The sequence below is a fragment of the Helobdella robusta genome (assembly GCF_000326865.2).
Source record: "Helobdella robusta unplaced genomic scaffold HELROscaffold_12, whole genome shotgun sequence".
In the NCBI taxonomy this organism is placed as follows: Eukaryota; Metazoa; Annelida; class Clitellata; order Rhynchobdellida; family Glossiphoniidae; genus Helobdella; species Helobdella robusta.
The window spans coordinates 4092391-4114272 of NW_008703664.1; the positions used below are offsets into that span (position 1 = coordinate 4092391).

General features: G+C 33.2%; 2 protein-coding genes across 2 annotated transcripts; both read left to right on the plus strand.

Moving 5' to 3' along the window:
- Positions 1 to 1382: 1382 nt before the first annotated feature.
- HELRODRAFT_168086 (hypothetical protein) lies at positions 1383 to 5241 on the plus strand (the record flags this gene model as incomplete). Its single annotated transcript, XM_009013772.1, has 7 exons — positions 1383 to 1713; positions 2818 to 2983; positions 3501 to 3589; positions 4064 to 4219; positions 4371 to 4672; positions 4752 to 4865; positions 5032 to 5241. The coding sequence occupies 7 exons, from the start codon at positions 1383 to 1385 to the stop codon at positions 5239 to 5241; spliced, it is 1368 nt and encodes a 455-aa protein (XP_009012020.1).
- A 4633-nt stretch (positions 5242 to 9874) lies between these two features.
- HELRODRAFT_190407 (hypothetical protein) lies at positions 9875 to 17018 on the plus strand. The gene is made up of 8 exons (XM_009013773.1): positions 9875 to 9929; positions 10031 to 10101; positions 13387 to 13592; positions 14694 to 14816; positions 15175 to 15375; positions 15513 to 15725; positions 15961 to 16100; positions 16693 to 17018. Exons 2-8 carry the CDS (start codon positions 10092 to 10094, stop codon positions 16805 to 16807), a joined length of 1008 nt encoding a protein of 335 aa, XP_009012021.1. The 5' UTR covers positions 9875 to 9929; positions 10031 to 10091; the 3' UTR covers positions 16808 to 17018.
- The last annotated feature ends 4864 nt before the right edge of the window (positions 17019 to 21882 follow it).

Consider the following 21882-nt stretch of genomic DNA (forward strand, 5'->3'; position numbering starts at 1 on the left):
ACTTATTTTCCGAATTCATGCTGCAAATAAGGCCATATTTTGATTCCGAATGAATCATCATCAGTGCTTTTTGATGTTTATATAGGGAAATATTGACTTTGTCAAAATGAACTTAGATGGAAATTGACTGTCAAAATGAACTTAGATGGAAATTAGGTGTCAGGTTTCTTTATTGGCCCTTATTTCAATCTTCGTTTTGCGTCCAGAGACCCGGTTCCCTGTAAAATTTTTGGCCCTTATTTGCAGCATGAATTTGGAAAATAAGTTTATTTTAAATTTTAATAAACTAAACGTTCACCAAAAAACTTTAGTGAGAAAAATTTAAAAAACGAACTACAAACATATTAACGCCAAACACTCGGTAGAATTTCTAGAATATTGTAAAAATTATGGTCTATTACCAATATATATATATATATATATATATATATATATATATATATATACATGTATATACATAAGTATATGTTGGCAGTATCTCTTCCATGCATGTTTGGTTAAATTCGAAGTTGATGTTTTTATATAAAATTAAGCTAGAAGAGATACCAAGAGTGGTTTATGACAAGTAGTGTTAATAGGAACGGTTGAGTCGGTTTGTGATGAAGATTATTCTAGGTTTTGGAATTATAAATGCTTAAATTATTTATTCATCCGCGTGTCGGAGTCGGATTCTTTTTAAATTTTCAACTTCCGAATTACAATTTAAATAAATGTTATCTCGTGTTTTTATAAAAACATCTAAAGTCACTATTTTCTATTTCTATATCCTATCTTTTATTTGAAGAAACAGTGAAAAATTTTTTTCTTTTAACGGAATGTAACATGTTTTTTTGACAACATCCCATGCATGCAAATCACATTGGTTTCAACTTTCATAATATCGCTCATAGGAAAATTTTGTGCTTCCAGAAAAATCCAGAAATTTAAAATGTTTGCAAGTGTAGGCCGCTGATCTGGATATCTTATTTAAACTATTCAGTTTGTAAACAACGTGCATGCTACCGCGAATTCAGGAAGAGTCGTAGACCTCTCCTCTTTTGATAATGAGACAGGTCGTGAACTTAAGCTGTTAATTTCGGCGCCATTTTTCGATTCACTGTTTGTCTACTGGACCGAGAATTGTATTTTTTAGTATTTAGATAAATATATACATACAATGTACACACACATATATACATACATTTAATCATTGAATTATATAAACAAACACGCTTTTGCAGTAGTTTTTTGGTTTTTCACTTTATAGAGACAGTAGTAAAAATGATTTTGAGGTAGATAATTGTACTAAGTTTTAAACATCAGGTGCCACCAATCAAAACTCTTTAATGAGAAACACAGACCAAACGACACCGGATATTTTTAGAATAATATTACACGCAAGAATGCAACAAGAACGAAGACGACGGCGACAACGACAACAACAGCAGGAGCTGAGGCAACAAATGAGACGACAAACTGATCGAATTCAACGGTTATTTTTTTTCACAGGTGACATATTGCCCTCATCTAATTACTTCGTCACCGAAGACAGTCGTCTCATTAGGAAACTCTCACAGCCCAGTGCAACAAGCTCCGGAGCGAAACATAATAAACGCTTACTGTCCGCATCACACTCCGTTGATAGCAAAACTGTTGCCATTGGCGAGAGCATCATCAGCATGCTCATCAAATTGCATGCCAAGTTTTCTAAAAACCCTTACAAACCCAATCCCGGTACGTTTTACGAATAATTTTTGTTTAGTTATGTTTTTTTTTTTACAAATAAATTTCATTTAATTGTATTTTTTCACAAATAATTTTTATTCAGTCCCATTTTTTTGTTCCTGTTATTTACTTCAGACAAAACATTCATTGTTTCATTTTTGTGGTTTGCTGTTATTTATCTGAATTTGTAAAATAGGAAACCTATTGGCTTTAATTATTACACCGACAAGCTGGACAGATTTGTCTTTTTTTTACATCTATACAATTGTACATCTGTACAATTGTATGATTGTACATCTGTACAATTGTATGATTGTACAGATGTACAATGGTATTAATTGTACATCTGTACAATTTTATTGTTGTAACCCTTTACCTCGTAACTGTCAACACCGATGTTATAACTTCAAAGATCTCTATATTTCCAACATCAGTGTTGTAGCTTCCAACGATCGTCAAGTGTTCGTTATTCAAACGCAAACTTTGTTAAATGTTTATTTGAATACCAACAGTAATAGAAACAATAAACTAATTCAATTAACTGCATAAACAAAAAAAAATCACATTTATGACTTCGCATCGAACTTCACTAGAGATCTGATTTTAAACCTAACTACGCAGGACGTATTTATATCCTAAATTTTTACAATGTCTTTTTACGATCCTCTATCCAAAGATTACAAATATTGCAAAGATAACAATAATTAAAATAACAAATAATATAGCGCAATTATTTGATCATTCCAGTTGCTACAACAGTATAATTGTACATCTATACAATTGTATGATTGTACGCCAATAATCAAGAGATGAAGATCACCTATTAAATTAAACTCCGTAACAGTAATTGAAATGTCGGGTAAAGAACCGCAGTATTCCATTCAAATTTATAAATGAACTACTCAGTTTACGTTTGCTCTGAAAAATTTATTAACAATGACAGGATTTCTTAACCGAAAATTTTTATTTTTTTAACTTCAAAATGCTTCTATTAAATAGACTAATCAACGTAAATTTACTCAGTTATAATTTCATTGATTCGATCAGAGACTTCCAATTTTTAATACGAGATGAATGATATTTGTTTGATCATTCGTTACTTTACACCACAAGATGGCGCCGCAGTGGACAGTCGCATCGGTGATGGAGCATTCTTCATAACCAAAGTGTTGGACAAGATTAGCAGGAACGAGAAATGTATGCAGTACATCAAAACTTTGGTGACTTCTGATGAGGACATCCTTGGGGAACCTAAAAAAGTTCCCATCGAGGAAGACAGGTTAAACATTACAAACATCCCACTTTGCAGAGAAATTTTTGTTGTTTTAAATGTCAAATGCTTTTGAAAAAGCAACTTGTTGAGTGTGTTTTATTGATTCAAAAGAAAGTTAACACAAATCACGTCTTTTAAAAATGCTTGTGTTGACTACAGGCTTTTTGAAACAATTGTGCGTTTTTTATTATTGTTTGTTGTTTTGTGTTTGGTGTTGTTGTGGTTGTGGCTGTTGTTGTAAATATTATTATGGTCATTCAACCCGTCAAATAAATCATAGGTTTAATGAAAGTCATTAAGTTTGCTGTTTTGTAATAACTTTTAAGCAGGTTATAAGTAATTATAATAGTGTTGTAATGTGTTTCACGTTGTGAAAATGTTGCTTACCAAAATTCATTTCATTTCGTGTATTTGTTATATTACCTCTCATTGGAAAGTAGAATTCTTGAAATTTTTCAATTTAAAAACTTTTAAAAATTCAGCCAAAAAACATTCTATTAATAACGAGAACTTTTGTTATCAGACGTTTGAAAGCAAAACAAAGGCAAGAAAAACTGTTGAATTATTTTGCATCAAAGCAACAAAAATTTCTTCTTGGGAATGATTTCATAGGTTGGTACAGCTTTTTAAGATTTGTAAGGTTTACATTTTCCATCAGTAGCCTTAGTTATTCATATTTTATATAATTTTTGGCTTGGTGTTTACTTCACATTTTAATTTCTTCTCTCACGTAAGTTATTTCCGGCTGTCATCAACTATTCACTGTTTTGTAAAATTTCTCTTTGTTTATTAAAAATATGTCCGCTGCTTTGAGTGCTGTTTCTATCTATGAGTTGTTTCAGTCACCACAGCTGGTTGCATCACAATTAAATGACTATATTTGCTAGATATTCTGTCCAAATTCTCATAAAACATTCAGATGTTTTTAGTGGTCATTATAAACTGTCTTGTCAGTTTTGTTATTAACGTTTTTTGACATTTTTATAAAAACATTTTTATTTATCATAAAATTGAAAAGTGTTTTTCATACGATGACTTAATATAGGTAATGAATGATGAATGTAAAATATTATTGATCTCCATCAGAAGATGCCATGGAAGACGACGATAAAACACATGACAACCTGCTGAGAGATAATGACTTCATGAACCGCGTGTACGATTGCTGCATCTGCAATCTCTCCACAGTGACCAGCAACAACAGGCCTGTCTGCCTCATAGCTGCTGCCACTCCTTCATACGGTTCCTTCCATTCTTCCTCGTCTTCAATATATTAACACTCAATATTCAGTATAGTGTTTTGGTTGATTAATTATTGTTTATACATAATTGAAAATTGTATTTCATTATTTGATCTAGCCATTATTGTTGTACTATATGAAACACTGTGCAGTTTTGGAGCATAGAACGATGGTGAGTCCTGCATCGATGGAAGCAGACGATGATGTGATGCAAAAGGATTCAGCATCACCTTATCCTCAAGCATCACTTGCTTCATCACCACTACCAGCCGATTTATTATCAGCCTCACCTCGGTCCAGCGTTCATTTAAAAACATCGTCACACTCGTTGTTGTCGTGCAAGTCAACTACTTCTCTAGTCGTCAATAACGAGCAAGCAAATTCAATGAAGTATGGTTACTGCAGCAGCGTGTTTAGACAGCTGGTTGACAAGTATAAGCTCAATGATTATCTGGTTAGATTCAATTTCATTTCAAAATAAACGGCAGAACATATGTCGTTCTTGACCTCACAAAAACGAAATTTTTCATCAGGTGTATGAGACACCATCGTACTATCCCTGGTACAGAAGTTTGAACATCCAATCATGTGGACACTACCTTCATTATGATTGTGGCTTGTCATACATTAAATCACTTCAAGATAGGGTTAGGTTCAATAATAATAATATTTATTATTTTTATTTTAATAGTTATATATTGATAATTATTAATAATATTAATATTTATATACATATTTTTTATTTATAATTTAAGTAAAAAAACTGCGTTTTCAGCTTTTGTGGTTAAAAGTGCTCTATCAAAAACATTTCAGAACCAAAGCAGTTTTAACTTGGCAATTTCTGCGAATGGTGATTTTGTTTGTCCAATGTGTCGTCAAGTTTCCAACATAATTCTTCCTCTCACCGTTCCTAACCCCCTGCCGTCCTCTGCCGTTGAAGACACCACCCATAAAATCAGAGAGTTATTAGCGGTCAGCACAATGGAAACGCCAGTTTGTTTATCAGTTATTTGTACTTGCTAATTAACTTTGTTTTACTTTTTAATTCTTGGAAATTTGATTACATTTTCGTATAATTTGTTGGGCGAAGTTCATTTTTTTCAATTGAAGAAATGAAAAAAAATTATTTGATCTAAGAAATGGAATAAATGAAGGAGTACGTTTCAGTATTAACTAATAATCGCGTAGCGGCTCGTACATGCTGCACATTCTGGAAAGTGGATTTCGGTTGTTTTTAGTCAATATTAATGTGGAAAGTTTTTTAAAAAATTATTAAAATGAAAAAAATTACATTTGAAATAAATGAACAGAAGTAAAAATTAGAGGCAAACAAAAGGAAAATAGACGCATAAATCAAGGAATTACAAAATAACCTTTAGAAATACATGAAAAGATATATAAATAAATAAAAATATGAAAATAATTTTGAAAATTTATGTTTATTAGGATGTTATGTTTTTATGAAGCTCGTTTTAATGTTACCGTTTGATAACTGTTTCGTGCCTAGGAATGAATTTTTTTCTTTATATGTTGAATTCGTGTCGACGTAAATCGCGTGATGTGGATTTGATTGGTGGTAGCCAGGGCATCGAACCAGAACTGAACCGCAACCGAAAACCGTTAAAAACCGAAATTTTGCTCTGAACAAAAACCGTAACCGAACCGAAATATTGTTTGCTAGTTTAACCGAAAACCGTAACGAAATAAATAATGGTTCGATGCTAAAAATTTAAAAGAAAATATTTTTGTTAAATTCATAACAAAAATATTTAGATAATATTTCGTCTTTTAAAATTCTACGTTAGTTTTTATTATCTTTGAAAATTTGTTATCTCTCTTTTCGTTTTTTTTCCGACTGAGTTCGCCGATAATTTGCGTAAGAATTGTTACGTGAAGAGAAATCCAGTATAATCGGAGAAATTAAAGATCAAGTGCGATCATCTTCAAAATTTTAAAGTACCAGCTACACAAGTGAGCCTGGAAGCATCTGTTTCTGGATTAAAATTTATCCTCAGAAACTGCAGAAGTGGTTTCAATGAAAACATTTTAGAAGATATATTAATAATCAGAGGAAATTTTCATCTTTTCTGAAACAATTTTATATTTATATTAGTGATTTCAAAATATCTTTGTAATGATTGGTTTAATTTGTTGAAAAAAAATATTAGAAACGTTTCCTTTTATACTGACAACATTTAAAAATCATTTTTGTTATTGATTTTTTATTATTCACAATCTAAAATTTAATTCAAATTGGCATTGTGGTGATTGTTGGATGTCAGTATGTCCGTTATATGCGTTTAAGGAACTATGCTTGAAATCTAAAATTTAATTCAAATTGGCATTGTGGTGATAGTCGGACGTCCGTATGTCCGTTACATGCGTTTAAGGAACTATGCTTAAAAAAATTAAGTTTCGGTGTGAAACCGAAAACCACCGATATTATTTCAGAAATGAAAACCGGAACCGAACCGAAATTCGTTTTGCTGATTGAACCGAAACCGTAAACCAAAACGAACAAAATTTCGGTTTGATGCGCTTGTGGTAGCAATACTAACAATGAGGGAAAACTAAACTTCAAAAAAGAACTAGGAAAAAATTGTGTTTATTCGAAAATGTAAGTATCAATTTTGTAAAAAGCATATCAAATAGGAAACATAAGAAAGCTTTTCAAATTGTAAAACAGCAAGTAAATTTCAAACGAGTTGATATGTTATTGTTATGCCATAAAAGGAGAACTCATTACAAATATCGAAAACATCAAAAAAAGATGGAAAAATTACTGTACTGCGTTATACGAAAATGAAAGACAGTGACATACAGCAGCAATTCTTATAAAGAGTGAACCATTACTATTGAGATCCAGCTATTTTAAAGTATTTGTAGACAAAATGCATGAGGTGCACACAACAATATGGAATCGCAAGAAGATTAGACAAACTTCAATTTTATTCCTTTACACTAGTAACTGACTGCAATAACTAGAGTTGTGGCATTTGTTTCACAGGGCAGCAAAGTCTTTCTAAAAATAATCTTTAAAGGACATAGAAAGAAAGCAGAAGAGAAGATATCAATAGAACAATCTGTTTTGCAAAAGGAGAGGAACAAGATCAGTAGCCTCAAAATAATTTTATAAAAGCTTTCGACTCCGTATCTCTTGAAAGCCTGTGTAGTGGAGTTCGTTGCATGAGTTGAGTTTTCTTGTTTGTTTCATAAACTTGATATTGAACTCATACGAAAACAGCACACGCACGATAGAACGGAAGGTGCAACATTTTGAACGATCAAAGTAAAACAGGATGTGGGACAAAAACGTCTAACGTTCTTTATTTATTAATTATTTTGAGAGTTAGTGATGCGAGAAATATTACAGGAGTAAAAAGAAGGAATTCAACAGTTCAACTGAAAATAATGAGAATTTGTAATTTCTGATATTCTGATGACATTGGGTTTTTGGCGGGAAGTAAAAACAAACTTCAAGAACTATTTAATGCATGAAACTAGCAAGAAATTCTAACTTTTTATCAACTTCAGGGAAACAAAAGTCATGATTTCAGATAGGGAAAATGTGTCAATGAGAAAATAAAGATCTGAGAAGTAGAAGTAATTTTACCAAAATCTTTTTAATACTTTGGATTGGTTGTAACTGAGAAAGTCAAAAGCATCAAGTCATGATTAGAAAAGGAAACTCCAATCTGATTTATAGCAGCCTATGATTGCAGTCAGATTTTATTTTTGTAAATATTCTAATTATAATTGTTTTTAGTGTGGCAAAAATTTAAATAAAAGATGGATATGAAGGTAGTAAAAGAGTAAATGTAATTGATTTTCGTGGCGTATCATGGCCAAGACTGGATGGCGTATTTGGCTTGTAAAATTGTTGGTTTGTAGTCTCACTGACATTCCCTTGACGGCAATGAATTTGACGCCACGCCATTGAGTCCATGTGAGCGTATTGTTTTGAGTGCCTGTACTGTAATGTCTGTAGACCTTTTGTGATTATGTAATTGATATGTTGTGTTATGTTGAAGTTAAGGTGAAAGTGACGACCAGCATTTTTAATTGATTCATGTTAGTGACAGGTGAATGTTTGGGGTTGGTGTGGTGATTACAAACGATAAGTTGGAATGATTTGGTGTTGGATCGACTGAGATGTTTTTGGTTGGACCTCGCAAACTGTGAGTCCAGCAAAGTTAGATGATGTTGGTGTTGTAAGATGGGATGTTTAAATATGTATCATTGGCCTATTTAGTGATTTGATTAGATGGTTGAAGTATTGAGGCGTTCACCACGAAAGTTGATGGTCGAAAACTAGATTCTCGTACTATGCTAAAATTGATTGGAAAGATGGTATAACGGTGTTTTAAATGTTATCAAGCAAGGTAGATAGTCAAGATTTGAAGTAAGAGTAGAATGGTAGTCAAATAGTGGAGTCAAAGGCTTTAAAAAGATCGAGAGCTAGAAGGTGAACAAATTTGTTATTATTGAGGATTGATTGGATTGTTTAGGTGCATGAGATGATGGCTGCTCTAAATGATCCGTTGGGGCAGAAGGTGAATTGATGCGTGTTATGATGAGTAGGTGTTTAACACGTGCATAGACAGATGAATGTTTTGCAAATGTGTTTTTTAAAGATACGCAATAGAATTTGAGTGGTTGAAAAGCGCAACATTGATAATAATAATAATAAGGATGAATAATACAATCAATATAATATTATGCACAAATTTGCATATTTACATTTTTTTGTTTTTTATTCTAATGGTCACATCTTCCTAATAGCATCATCTTTTTTTATTATTGAGTTTGGCCAGTTTACTTTACTCAGAATAAAATTATCCATCTTATATCGCCTCCTGTTTACAAATTATTTGATCCGATTCCTCATTCTATAATATCTGCGCTCTGTCAATACGTCGTGATGTTTTAATATATTTTTTCCATTTTTTTGTTTTTCTATATGTTCTAACTTTTAATGCTCGCTCAGCCAACTGAGTGTTTTAAGACATTTTAGTGAAAACATTAAAAGTTGATAAATTGATTTGTTCAAATTATTCTGATGTACAGACGCTCTCATTTTGAACTAATATCATAACTTAATGTTATATACATTATTTGTTCAGTTAAATCAAAATTATTAATTTTTATATTAGAATGAACAGAAATGGATTGAAACTTTGAATTATGTTGCTGAAAATTTTGAAAAAATTTTCTCCTTGCTTACTGATCAAAACTACAAAGATCATTTCGCTTTTTACCATTCCATTCTTAGGTATTTATTTTGTTAAATATCGTCAATATTTTGTTATATTCAGTGTTTGTGGCTAAATTTCAAAGTGGTGAATGAGTGGACTCTCAATACAGTTGACTTTATATTTATTTTTGCGATATGATTTATTAAATTTTTGTTTAAAGAAATAACCTAGAACTGGAGCTCTTCATCACTTCATTCACAAGCAACCCAAGCAATAATTTTGTGAAACTTGTCAAAAGGCCATGCCTGTGTAAGTTTGTTTTCATTGTTAGCCCACTGTTTTATGTTGATTCACTAACTGAAACGGGCTAACTAACTAAATCGCTGCAGATTCTTTGTATTGCATTCTGTCAACTCTGATTCGAAAGTATCCTCTACAGAATCTGCCTGACGTCTGGGACCTCGTTACCGAGCTAGATAAAAAAGATTTTCATTATAGTGCCGATTTCTGTAAAAGGTATTATTTTGACTTTTTTACAGTTTGGATTGTTCATAAATACTGTTATCATTAAAAATTTGTTGGATAGCATCTTAACATGGAAAATTTTAATTTTTAAGGTTGTTGTTAACCAGCGTTATTGATCTCTTCCTCATTTTTGTTCTCGCTCTTCCAACTCACATGGAGAAAGGTCCACATTTCATTCAAACTTTTCTAATAATTTAAGAAATTGTTTTATTATTTAATTTTATACTAAAATTATTTAGTGGTTAGCATTTTAATTATGAGTATAATTTTTTCATTAATTTTGATATTCATCCTAAAAGTTTCATAATGGAGTTTACACTTCATAGTTTAGACTAGTTTTAATGTACACCGTCCTATTGAATGAATTTGGATTTGTATATGTGCCTGTCGTCCGTGGTTCTTAAATAACTTAGACTAATAAATAACAATACACGTTTACAACAACACACGTTTAGACGACATTTTCCCTGAGATCGGGGGTTGCCGTTTGGCTACCCATTATGAAACCGAAATACCCTCGACGCCATTCACATCTGTCGTTTTCACTCTGTCTTTCTCCACCTGCTCTCTCCATCCCAATCGCGGACAACCTCTTCCTATTATCCCTTCAACCTCGAACTCCAACGCTCGCCTAATCCCGACCCTTTCATCCCTTCTCAACACATGTCCATACCACCGCAATCTCGATTTCCTTATCAATGTCACAATGTCCTCAATCAGTCCCTTCATCGACATCAGCTCTGAACTACTCCTCCTATGCTTCACTTTAACCCCACACATCATCCTCACCATAGATCTTTCAGCCCTCTGCAGTACACTTTCCTCCTCTCTCCTCAGCACTCAAGTTTCACCACCATATACCATCGCTGCTCTCACACATGCTTTATATACCCTCCCTTTCATCTTCACTGACCATTTCTTTCCACACAATACCCCACCCAGCTCCCTAAATTTCATCCATCCCACACTAACTCTAGCCGTAAGAGCGCTCAAACATCCTCCATCCGCGTTCAGCTTAACCTCTAAATAAACAAAGCTTTCCACTCTTTCGATGCCACCACTCAACCCCGTCCTTGCGTCCGTCCTATTAATCACACCATGAACACATTTCTTACATTTGAACGTGCCTTCCACTTTTTTCTGTGCCCTCCCACACCACTACATCTCTTATGCACCCACTTCTGACATCTATACACAATACCGAGTTAGCCTTCACTCTCCTGTCACATACCCCACAGGGGTCTATTTTACTTATCACTTGTTCCCCACCTTTCCCACTCACAATTACCTTCGTCTTACCAATATTAACTTTTAACCCTTTTTTTTCAATAACACTTTTGTCAAATTTTAACTGCAATTCTTCCATGCTATCAGCCATCAAGATTAAACCATCTGCATACAAAATCTCAAATAACAACCCCTCCATTATGTTTCCACACACAACATCCATCACAATTGCAAACAAAAACGGTGATAACACTGATCTTTGATGCACTCCTACCTTAACACTAAAAGCGTCCGACATCCCCCTTCCGACCCTCACCTTTGTCTTCGCCCCTTCATACAGCTGCATCACAGCTTTAACAAGTCTCTCATTCACTAACAAATGATATTGAGAATGCAAAGGCATTGATGAAAAGTATTCAAGTGACAAAAATGATTAGCAGATACAGATATTTGAAAATCTCTTATGAATCATCATTTGAGATATATATATATATATATATATATATATATATATATATATATAGATTCAGTGTAAATAGGAGATGTTAAAATAGAATTTAGTGACAAAGCAACTAATCTGGGTTTCATTCTTGATTCTAGATTATCGATGCATGATCATATAAAGATGATAACAAATTCATGCTCCGGACAGATTCGAGAACTCTATAAACTCCGTAAGTCATTAGATAAATCTGCTATTCATACCTTGGTGCATGCATTGGTTCATTCACGATTGGACTATTGCAATGGTCTGTTTTACGGTTTGCCAGATAGGTCTATTTCTGCAATTCAATCTATTCAGAATAGAGCAGCCAAATTGATTGTTGGAGGTCTCAAATTTAACCATGTTACGCCAATTCTTAAGGGCCTTCATTGGCTTACTATATAGAAAGAATTAAATATAAAATATGTATTTTAATGTATAAAACTGTGCATGGCTTGTTACCAAGTTATTTCATAGATAAAATAAAAGAAAAGTCTATAATGATGAGTGGTATGAACCTTAAATCAGATGATGGCATTTTGCTGGTTGTACCCGATGTCAATCTGCAGATAGCATCAAGAGATTTTGCAGTATCTGGACCAATGGTGTTGTAAAATTGAACTTTGATGCGAATTAGGAGTCAGGTTTCTTAATTGGCTGGTCATCTTCTTTGGTCTCCTTTTCTTCATCGATAGCATCATATTCTTCTTTGTCACAATTTACGATGCTAGTTTTTATTACTTCTTTGTTTTCGTTGTTGGTTAAGCGCCGGGTTGGAAGTGAGGTTGTCATTTTTTGTTGTATATTTATTTTTGTTGTATATTTTTGTTGTATCGATAGCATCATATTCTTCTTTGTCACTATTTACTATGCTAGTTTTTATTACTTCTTTGTTTTCATTGTTGGTTAAGCGCCGGGTTGGAAGTGAGGTTGTCATTTTTTGTTGTATATTTATTTTTGGTTTATTGATGTCAATTAGGACTGCTTCTGCAATATATATATATATATATATATATATATATATATATATATATATATATATATATATCAATCAATCAATCAATCAATCTTCGTTTTGCGTCCAGAGACCCGGTTCCCCGAGGTAGGACGTTGTTTTCTTTGCCATCAACTTTTTGCGCCAAATTAATATATATATATATATATATATATATATATATATAACCATAATTTTAACAATATTCTATAAATTCTACCGAATGTTTGGCGTTAATATGATAATGATTCATTCGGAATCGAAATATGGCCTTATTTGCAGCATGAATTCGAAAAATAAGTTTATTTTGAATTTTAATAAACTAAACGTTCACCAAAAAACTTTAGTGAGAAAAATCGAAAAAACGAACTACAAACATATTAACGCCAAACATTCGATAGAATTTATAGAATATTGTAAATATATATATATATATATATATATATATATATAGAATATTGTAAATATATATTTACATATATATAGTACACTATGAAATCTAGAATTTCTAGCGTTGGATAGTTTTTTATTACAATTTTCATTATTTCTAGCCAAATTCTTGTCGTCGTTATTTATTTTATTAAAGTTAAAATAATATACAGATATAATAATTCTTGAGAAAGAATTGGAAAACTGTATGTTATTCTAACTTTAATAAAATAAATAATGACGACAAAAATTTAAAGTTAACTGATTTTACAATCTTCAAGCAATTTAAAATCGTTTAAAAATAAACATGACAGATATTTATGTTAGACTCGTTCAGAAACTCTACAATGTTTTGTATGTACAACTTCTGTTGAACGTGGCTTGCAACGTTTCACTCAAATGTTTGAAGAAGTTCAAACAGCGGACTGCAGATGCTAGCTGTCCAATAGTCGTGAAGTTGCTATGTCATCTAACTGATTGTTTGCAAACTTATGGTTTGCATTTCTCTGATAACACTGAGGTTATTATTTTTTCATATTATTATTTTTATGTTTCGACTTGGAAAATCATAATGTCTGAATGATATTCAATAATTGTAAGTTATGATGGTAAAATTTTAAATTCGCCATCAAATTATGGCCGAGCAAATATATAAGCGTCTGAGTATCAAACGCTTTCCCATTTTTTTCTGTGAATGTTCATTTTGTCGTATATATAATTTTTTATTTGGAAGTTAATTTCAATTTTGACTTTTTTTCGCTTATCTCAAATACATGTGTTCAGGCCGTTATTTAATGTTTCACTGTCGTCTGAACTTCTCATCGAGCCCTCTCATTAGTTTTATTTTCCAAATTTTTCATCGACCGTTTGTTATTATCATTAATTTAACTTGGCATGAGCATATTATTTATCACCATTGCAAATAAAACTGAAAATTTTCTTTGTATTGTTAGTAAAATTAAGCACAAATTCAATAAGAATACTTTGCTTATCCTGGGTAATAGCTTCATCCCACCATTTTGTTCGTTTTAACTGGTTTATCAATGTTTTATTTATATATGTCACTCTTAAAGATTGTAAAAACATCAATGTTTTTTTAAATTTGACATTTTTATAATTTTGTGTGAACAATATTTTATTTATGAAACTTTTATAAAATTGAATGAATATTCATTAGTTGCTTGTTCGACTTTGTTTTAATTAACTATGGTTGAATATTTATGTTATAATTAAAAATGACACTTTTACTTTAATTATTTTCACAGGCTTGTAATATTAATTTTCTGTTTTCACGGTGGCCTTTACATGACTTTTATGTTTTAATCTGATCTTCGTCAATCTGCATTTTCATTTTTGTAATTTGCGATTTGTGGATTTTGAATAAATAAATAAAAATTAAATTTCATGTGCTATATTGTATAATTATGCATCTCTCAGTTCTTTTTCTTAGCTATTTCAAATTTCTTTTCTTCAGCTTTTAACCGCAGAGAAATATTTTTTTGAATTGTTTGATTTACTTTTTAAAGACCGGACATTCAAAATGAGATTATATTCTTTTTTTTATTGAATGTGTTTTTTTATTTGGTAATATTTTACGTTTTTTCGTGGACATTTTCAACAGCATAACAACATAAGCAGTACTTCAGATGTAACTGACTTCATGAGGAAGGGATTGACAGAGTTTTTGAGTTTGGTGGTCCTACTGTATGCCCACATATTTCAATTGTCAGACCTTATTGAGCAGGTTGCTAGTGCTTTAGTTGTTACAAATTTCAATTTTTTAATTATTTTATTTGAAATTTTATTTTTAAAATATAAAATACAACTTTTTGTGACAAGAAGTGAATTTTTGGTGAAATATGCCTTCCGAGTGTTAATTTTAAAATATTGGTTATGAACTCTTGATTTAGTTGACTTTTTTAATTGTGCAAAATTTCGTGTTTGATGAGTTTGCGATGTAAATAAAAGTAGTAGTGAGGCTAGTGATGCTGGTGTTCTACTTAGCAAACAACTTAAAAGATATTTAAATCAATTTATTCGTTTAGTTGTTGTGAAATTTGAAAATTTCCCGCTAATCACATGCAATTATTTCATTTATACAGAATTACGCAGCGTTGTCGCACAATGAGCTGCTCAAGGAGTTACACGTTACAGCAAAAGTTGAAATGAACATCGGTAATGAAAATGGCGAGGTTGACATAATGCCGATGAACTGGTCCGTTGAAGAAGCGAAGTTGTTCATCGGAAGATGGTGTCAGTCCGTCGAAACTCTTCATCAAATTGTTGACAATGAAAATGTTGAAGTACTGAACACTCATTCAATTTTATTGTTTATTAATAAATTACGTTAGGTTCAAATTCATGTATAAACAAATGCATACGAAACGTAGTACCCTCAAAAGTGCGCATGCACTATTTTAATATTTTGTAATTGTTTCAGAAAAAGCTGTACACCCCAGCAATCAGGTGGCACGCTCCGTCACTTATTTCGTTACCGAATGATTATGACAGTCTCTTCCAATATTATCACAAAAAATTATGCGAGTCTTGCAAGCAAAAACCAAAAACGCCAGTTCTATGTCTTCTGTGCGGGAAGTTCCTCTGCTACAATGTTGATTGCTGCTCTAGGTCCATGTACGCTGAACACATCTGGGTACAATTTTTCAGTTTTATTTTTTCATTTATTTCATATAATTTTGTTTTTATCTTCATTTGTTTATTCACATCGACTTCAAAAGTATTTAACAAATCGCCACGGTTCATGTCTTTAAAATACTTTTTGACAACAATTCAACAAGTTAATCTGTAAATAATTAATTAATTCGTTTGAATTTCGACGTTTGCTTGTTTGATGACGAGGACTATTCATTTCTTATCAATGAACGCAGCACTCGTTGGAGTGCGGCAACGGCACGGCCCTCTACCTAAACATCGACACGTCACTGATCAGCATCGCTAAGGGACTGAGGAATGCCACCTGGATATCAGTTTATTTGGATAAACATGGTGAAGAAGATAAAAATCTCAAGTGAGTTTATTTTAAATATTTGTTTCAAACCTTTAAACATTCGTTTCATATAAATAACATCGCAAAAACAACTGTCTCTCCTATTTCGAAAATAACAATCATCGCTCCACTATAGCGATCTTTATTGGATATCTCAATTTTTTCAATTTTAACGGACGAGAGAAAACTTAAAATTGAAACATCGATCTGACACAGATTGCCAACGAAAAGAAGTCTTTAAAATTTCACTTATAAATGATGCAAATAGTAATGTTCATCTTTTTATGTGACATCAATCTCGATCTCACTATGCTTTTGAATACATCGTATACTACACACTTTCCCTAGAAATGAAAAACTACCAGCCCTCTTCATCTACAAAACATCCAAAATACATTTATTCCTGTAGAAAAATTATTTAAAATCTAGTAAGCCGATAATTTAACCTATGGCATTTATTTTAATTTTGTTTATAAAATGATAAATTTGAATTGAATTTTGCATATGCACTATTTTAGCACGTATAAGATGATTTGTCGAAAGTATTATATTCTTTTTATTAAGCCAGTTTCAGCTTCAGTTTTAGTTTACATTTAAATATGATCATTCTCAGGCGTGGTAAACCACTCTATCTAAATGAGGAACGCTACAGCTTGCTTAACCAAATGTGGATTACTAACTCGTTTGACCAGTTCAGCAGACAGTGGAACTTTCAAAGAATTAATTGAATTTTATTATAGCTTTTATTAGATTATTTATATATTTAATTTATGTTTTATTGTTTGCATATTTCAATGAAACACTCTCTTGGTAAAGCTCTGCCACGAAAAATCTTTTTGAGTTTTGTCTTTAATTGACAGCAACTTTGAAACGTGGAACGCATTTTTATATTTATAATTAAATATATAAAAGTCGGAAAATTAAAAGATAGTGTAAAAAATTGTTAATGTTGACGTGTCTCAAATTATTTTTGTTATATTACTGTGGAAGAAGAAAATCTGTATTCGCATACAGATTTTCCTGTATGCGAATACAGGAAAATCTATATGTGTTCAGCAAACGAACTAGGGATGCACCGGATTCAGGTTTTTCAAATCCGGCCGGGGCCGGACTTGGCCGGATTTAAAATTCAAAAACCGGCCGGGGCCGGATTTTAGTTACCATTTTACATACGTTAGAAAAAATACTCACATTTACGGTTGTCTACATGTTGAACATCAAAAAATAACACCAAGCAAATAGTTAATTAATTCAAATATATGAATAAGCTGTGTGATACGCCAAATTTTGTACACAAAGATCAGCTTAATTTACGCATAACCCATGTTATAGCATAAAGAAAATTGTCCAGCTCATCTCACAATTAGTGATGTTATTTTACACAAAGATCAGCTTATAATGTATGCATAATCCATGTTATAGCACAAAGAAAATTGTCCAGCTCACCTCACAATTAGTGATGTTGTTATTATGTGTCATGTATGCCTAGCCTAACCTTTAACACCTTTAACATACCATGTTCTTAAATAATGCGATTATGTATATATATATATATATATATATATATATTATATTATATATTATATATATATATATATTATGTAGCTTTATGATCCGTCATATACAACTATATAGCATAAACACGTGCACAACTTCTTTTACACAAAGATCAGCTTATAATTTATGCATAACCCATGTTATAGCACAAAGAAAATTGTCCAGCTCATTTCACAATTTGTGATGTTGTTATTATGTGTCATGTATGCTTAGCTATTAACTTATTGACATAAAATTAATTGAATTCAATGAAATTTTTTTTTCTATTTATAACATTTTTAAATGTCGATAGACGCTTAAATCCGGCCACCAAATCTGGCCGGGGCCGGATTTGAAAAAAAACCGGATATTGGCCGGGGCCGAACTTCGGTGCATCCCTAAAACGAACACATATAGAACCTTTAGAATGCCGACTGAATGGAACTATAGCATGACAGTCCCGCTATACAAAGGCAAAGGTGATCCATTGAACTGTTCATCATATCGGGGTATACGTCTGTTAGAACACTCCCTGAAAATTGTCGAAAAAATCATTGAGAGAAGATTAACGTCGTGCATCACAATATGTGATGCACGACGTTAAATTCGCCTGTCTGTGGTGCATACGCATCACAGACAGGCGAATCAGAAGAGATGAAAAATGACTTCTGGACAGCATTCTCTGACACCATCTCAACAATACCAAAATCTGAAATAATCCTGATTGGAGGCGATCTCAATGGCCACTTTGGAGAGAAAACAGATGGTTTTGACAACGTACATGGCGGTTTTGGCTATGGAAAACGGAATGAAGATGGCAACCGCATCCTTGAGTTTGCTGAAAGTCACTGGTTTTGTTTACTGAACACATATTTTAGAAAGAGGTTGGAACATCTCATAACATACAAAAGTGGACCATCAGCCACGCAAAATGATTTCTTCGCTGTCAAGCAACAACACCGAAGGCTGTTCAAAAACGTCAAAGTTATACCTGGCGAATCATGTGTCGTCCAACATAGACTTCTTGTGGCAGACCTGGTTATCGAACTGTCAAAACATAAGTTTAAACAAAGGCCTCGGAGAATCAAAACGTGGAAGCTGAAAAGCAATATTTATCGAGAAAAATTTCAACAAATTGTCGCCACACAGTTAGACCACCAATCGCAAGCCAGTACAGATTGGAGTACATACAAAAACGTTTTAATGAACGCTGCAACAACAGTTTGTGGGAAAACTGGTACAAAACGTCAGCATGAACGTGACACTTGGAAGTTGCATACAAGCAATGGCAAAAATCAAATTCTGTTGATGACCATAAAATTTTCCGAGAGAAGAACAACTATGCAAGACGTCAAGTTGCACTGGCTCGGACAGATCAGTGCAGAGAGTGGCTCACTAAAAGCAAAGGTGAACAAATGAAATCTCTGTATCCTATAGCAAAACAAGCAAAGCGTACGAAAAAAGACATAGTTAGTGCCTCATGTATCAAAAACGACAAAAATGAGATTGTTCTTGAACAAGATGAGTTCAAGCTACAATGGAGAGAATACTTCAATCGTCTGTTAAACGAAACAAATCCCATCAATGTTAACTTTGACGCTCCACCCATCGAAGGTCCGATTCCAGACATCACTTTAGAGGAGCTTACAGAAGCTCTGAAAGCTATGAAGGATGGAAAGGCAGCAGGGCCCTCTGGACTCACAAATGACATTATCAAAGCATCTGGTACTGCAGGTATCCAAACGTTACTACAACTTTGCCGTGAAATCTGGAGAAATTGCTCAATGCCGACTGAATGGAACTATAGCATGAGAGTCCCGCTATACAAAGGCAAAGGTAATCCATTGAACTGTTCATCATATCGGGGTATACGTCTGTTATAATACTCCCTGAAAATTGTCGAAAAAATCATTGAGAGAAGATTAACGTCGTGCATCACAATCGGAAATTATCAATTTGGTTTTCTAACGGGGAAATCAACAATTCATGCAATTCACATCCTTCGGCAACTGCAAGAGAAGTACCTCGCAAAGCATCAACAACTATCACACATTTTTGTAGACCTTGAAAAAGCATTTGATCGAGTTCCCCGGGAAGCAATCAGGTAGAGTCTACGTCGACAACTCATTCCAGAATATTTTGTTCGACTTGTTATGGAAATGTATACGAATACTAAGACTCTTGTCAACACAGATGCATTTGACATCGGCGTTGGAGTTCACCAAGGCTCGATTCTCAGTCCACTGTTATTTATAACTGTGATGGAAGAAATCACAAAACCGATACGCACTAGTGACATTTGGAATCTAGTATATGCTGATGATATCGTTTTAACAGCCACATCTGAGCAGAATGCAGCACAGATGTTTGAAGATTGGAACACCAGACTCGCTGATCATGGATTCAAAGTCAACATCAGCAAAACCAAAGCAATGAACACTGGTGAACCCATTCAATCCACAGCTACTGGACGATGGCCCTGTTCAGTTTGTAAAGCTGGTGTAGGTAACAATTTAATCAAGTGTCAGCAGTCTAACCAGTGGTGTCACAAACGTTGTTCAAAAATAATTGGTACTTTAACTAAAGTGTCCAATTTTGTTTGTCCTGCTTGCATCAATCCACAACAACAAATTCGAAATAGCGCTGTTTTTGAAGCCATTAAAATAGAGAAAGTCACATCGTTTCAATATCTAGGGGATGTTCTGGATTGTACTGGAACAGCTGAAGCTGCCGTTCGAGCACGCATACGTGCAGCCTGGAATAAATGGCATCTCCTTGCCTTTATATGGATGCGGCGTGACATCCCACTATCACTACGATCAAGACTTTATAAATCTGTGATACGTCCGGCGTCGTTATATGGTGCAGAAACATGGCCAATGACAACCAAACTGGAACAACAACTTCAACGAACCGACATGAAAATGCTCCGATGGATGCAACGAATTAGTCTGAAAATCTACCAAAATCCTGCGTCGTGCTGGTTTAGATGATATAAAGGACGAATGCCGGGAACACCGTCTGCGGTGGTTTGGTCATGTCAAACGAAGTGGAAACAGTGCCATAACTTCTCTTGCAGATGTTGAAGTACCTGGCACACGTCCCAAAGGCCGTCCAAAGAAGTTCTGGTCGCAAACAATCGAGCAAGACATGAAAGCTCTAAATTTAAATGAAATGGATACAACTGATCGTCTAATTTGGCGCAAAAAGTTGATGGCAAAGAAAACAACGTCCTACCTCGGGAAACCGCGTCTCTGGACGCAAAACGAAGATTGATTGATATTACTGTGGAAATCATTGATTTTTGCCGCTTTTCGGGATTAATAGCTTCCAATATCACTATAATTGACGTTTTAGCCACGTACAAAATTACAAAAAATATATTATATTATGTCTAAGGAAGGAATAGCAACCTCGATATACTCCACAAATTTTCTCTCTTTCGGACTGATACATCATTCAATAAAAACTGTAGATAGAGATAAAGTTATTATTAATCATATCGTTGTGACTTGCACGATCGTCAAATTATTAATTCTAATAGATTTCTGATAGATAAACACAGCTGCGTAAATCACAATATTGTTTGAACATTTATTTGAATGCCAACAGTAATAGGAACACTGAATCATTCACTAATCCAACGAATACGCTCGATGTCGCACGATCGCCAATAATTCACAGCTCAACCCCAAATCCAAGCAACCCCAACCTCTTTTAAAACTCCTACTGTGCTTACATGGAGCAGTTTCACCATCGGCGTTATAAAGATATCTAATTCTAACAATTATTCAGTAATGGAAACAGAATTAAAAAATCAAAAATATGATAATTGAAATTAATTATATAGTGCAATTTGCAAAACATCATTTCTATAGTCACGGCGATTCTAACATTATTCGGGTCGTCGTTTCTTTCCTTGAACGATTATATATAAAGTTTAATTGTTCTCATTTACTAAAATTGTTCAAATTAAGACGAAAACTGATGTCAAGTGGGTGTTGTACATATGTACACAGATTCGTTAGAAAAGAATAGGCAAATTTTAAAGCAATATAATGATGCGTTTTGGAAATCAAGTTATGTATGTAGTCATATGGTACAACTTACTAGGTAATTGTGGTGTCCAATCTAGCTTAACGGCACTTAGCTCTCCGATGGTGCAATTGTAGTGGTGTCCATACGAAACCAATTTATGTGAGGTAGTTTGTATGTGAGGTAGTGAATAAAGAGGATAAGCTGTTTACAAATAACTTAGAGGTTAGAA

Excerpts from the sequence above, each read along its gene's own strand:
- HELRODRAFT_190407 (XM_009013773.1), top strand. Across the intron at positions 13,593-14,693 it reads ATTTCTCTGATAACACTGAG|CATAACAACATAAGCAGTAC; the intron begins GTTATTATTTTT and ends CATTTTCAACAG. Across the intron at positions 14,817-15,174 it reads TGTCAGACCTTATTGAGCAG|AATTACGCAGCGTTGTCGCA; the intron begins GTTGCTAGTGCT and ends TCATTTATACAG.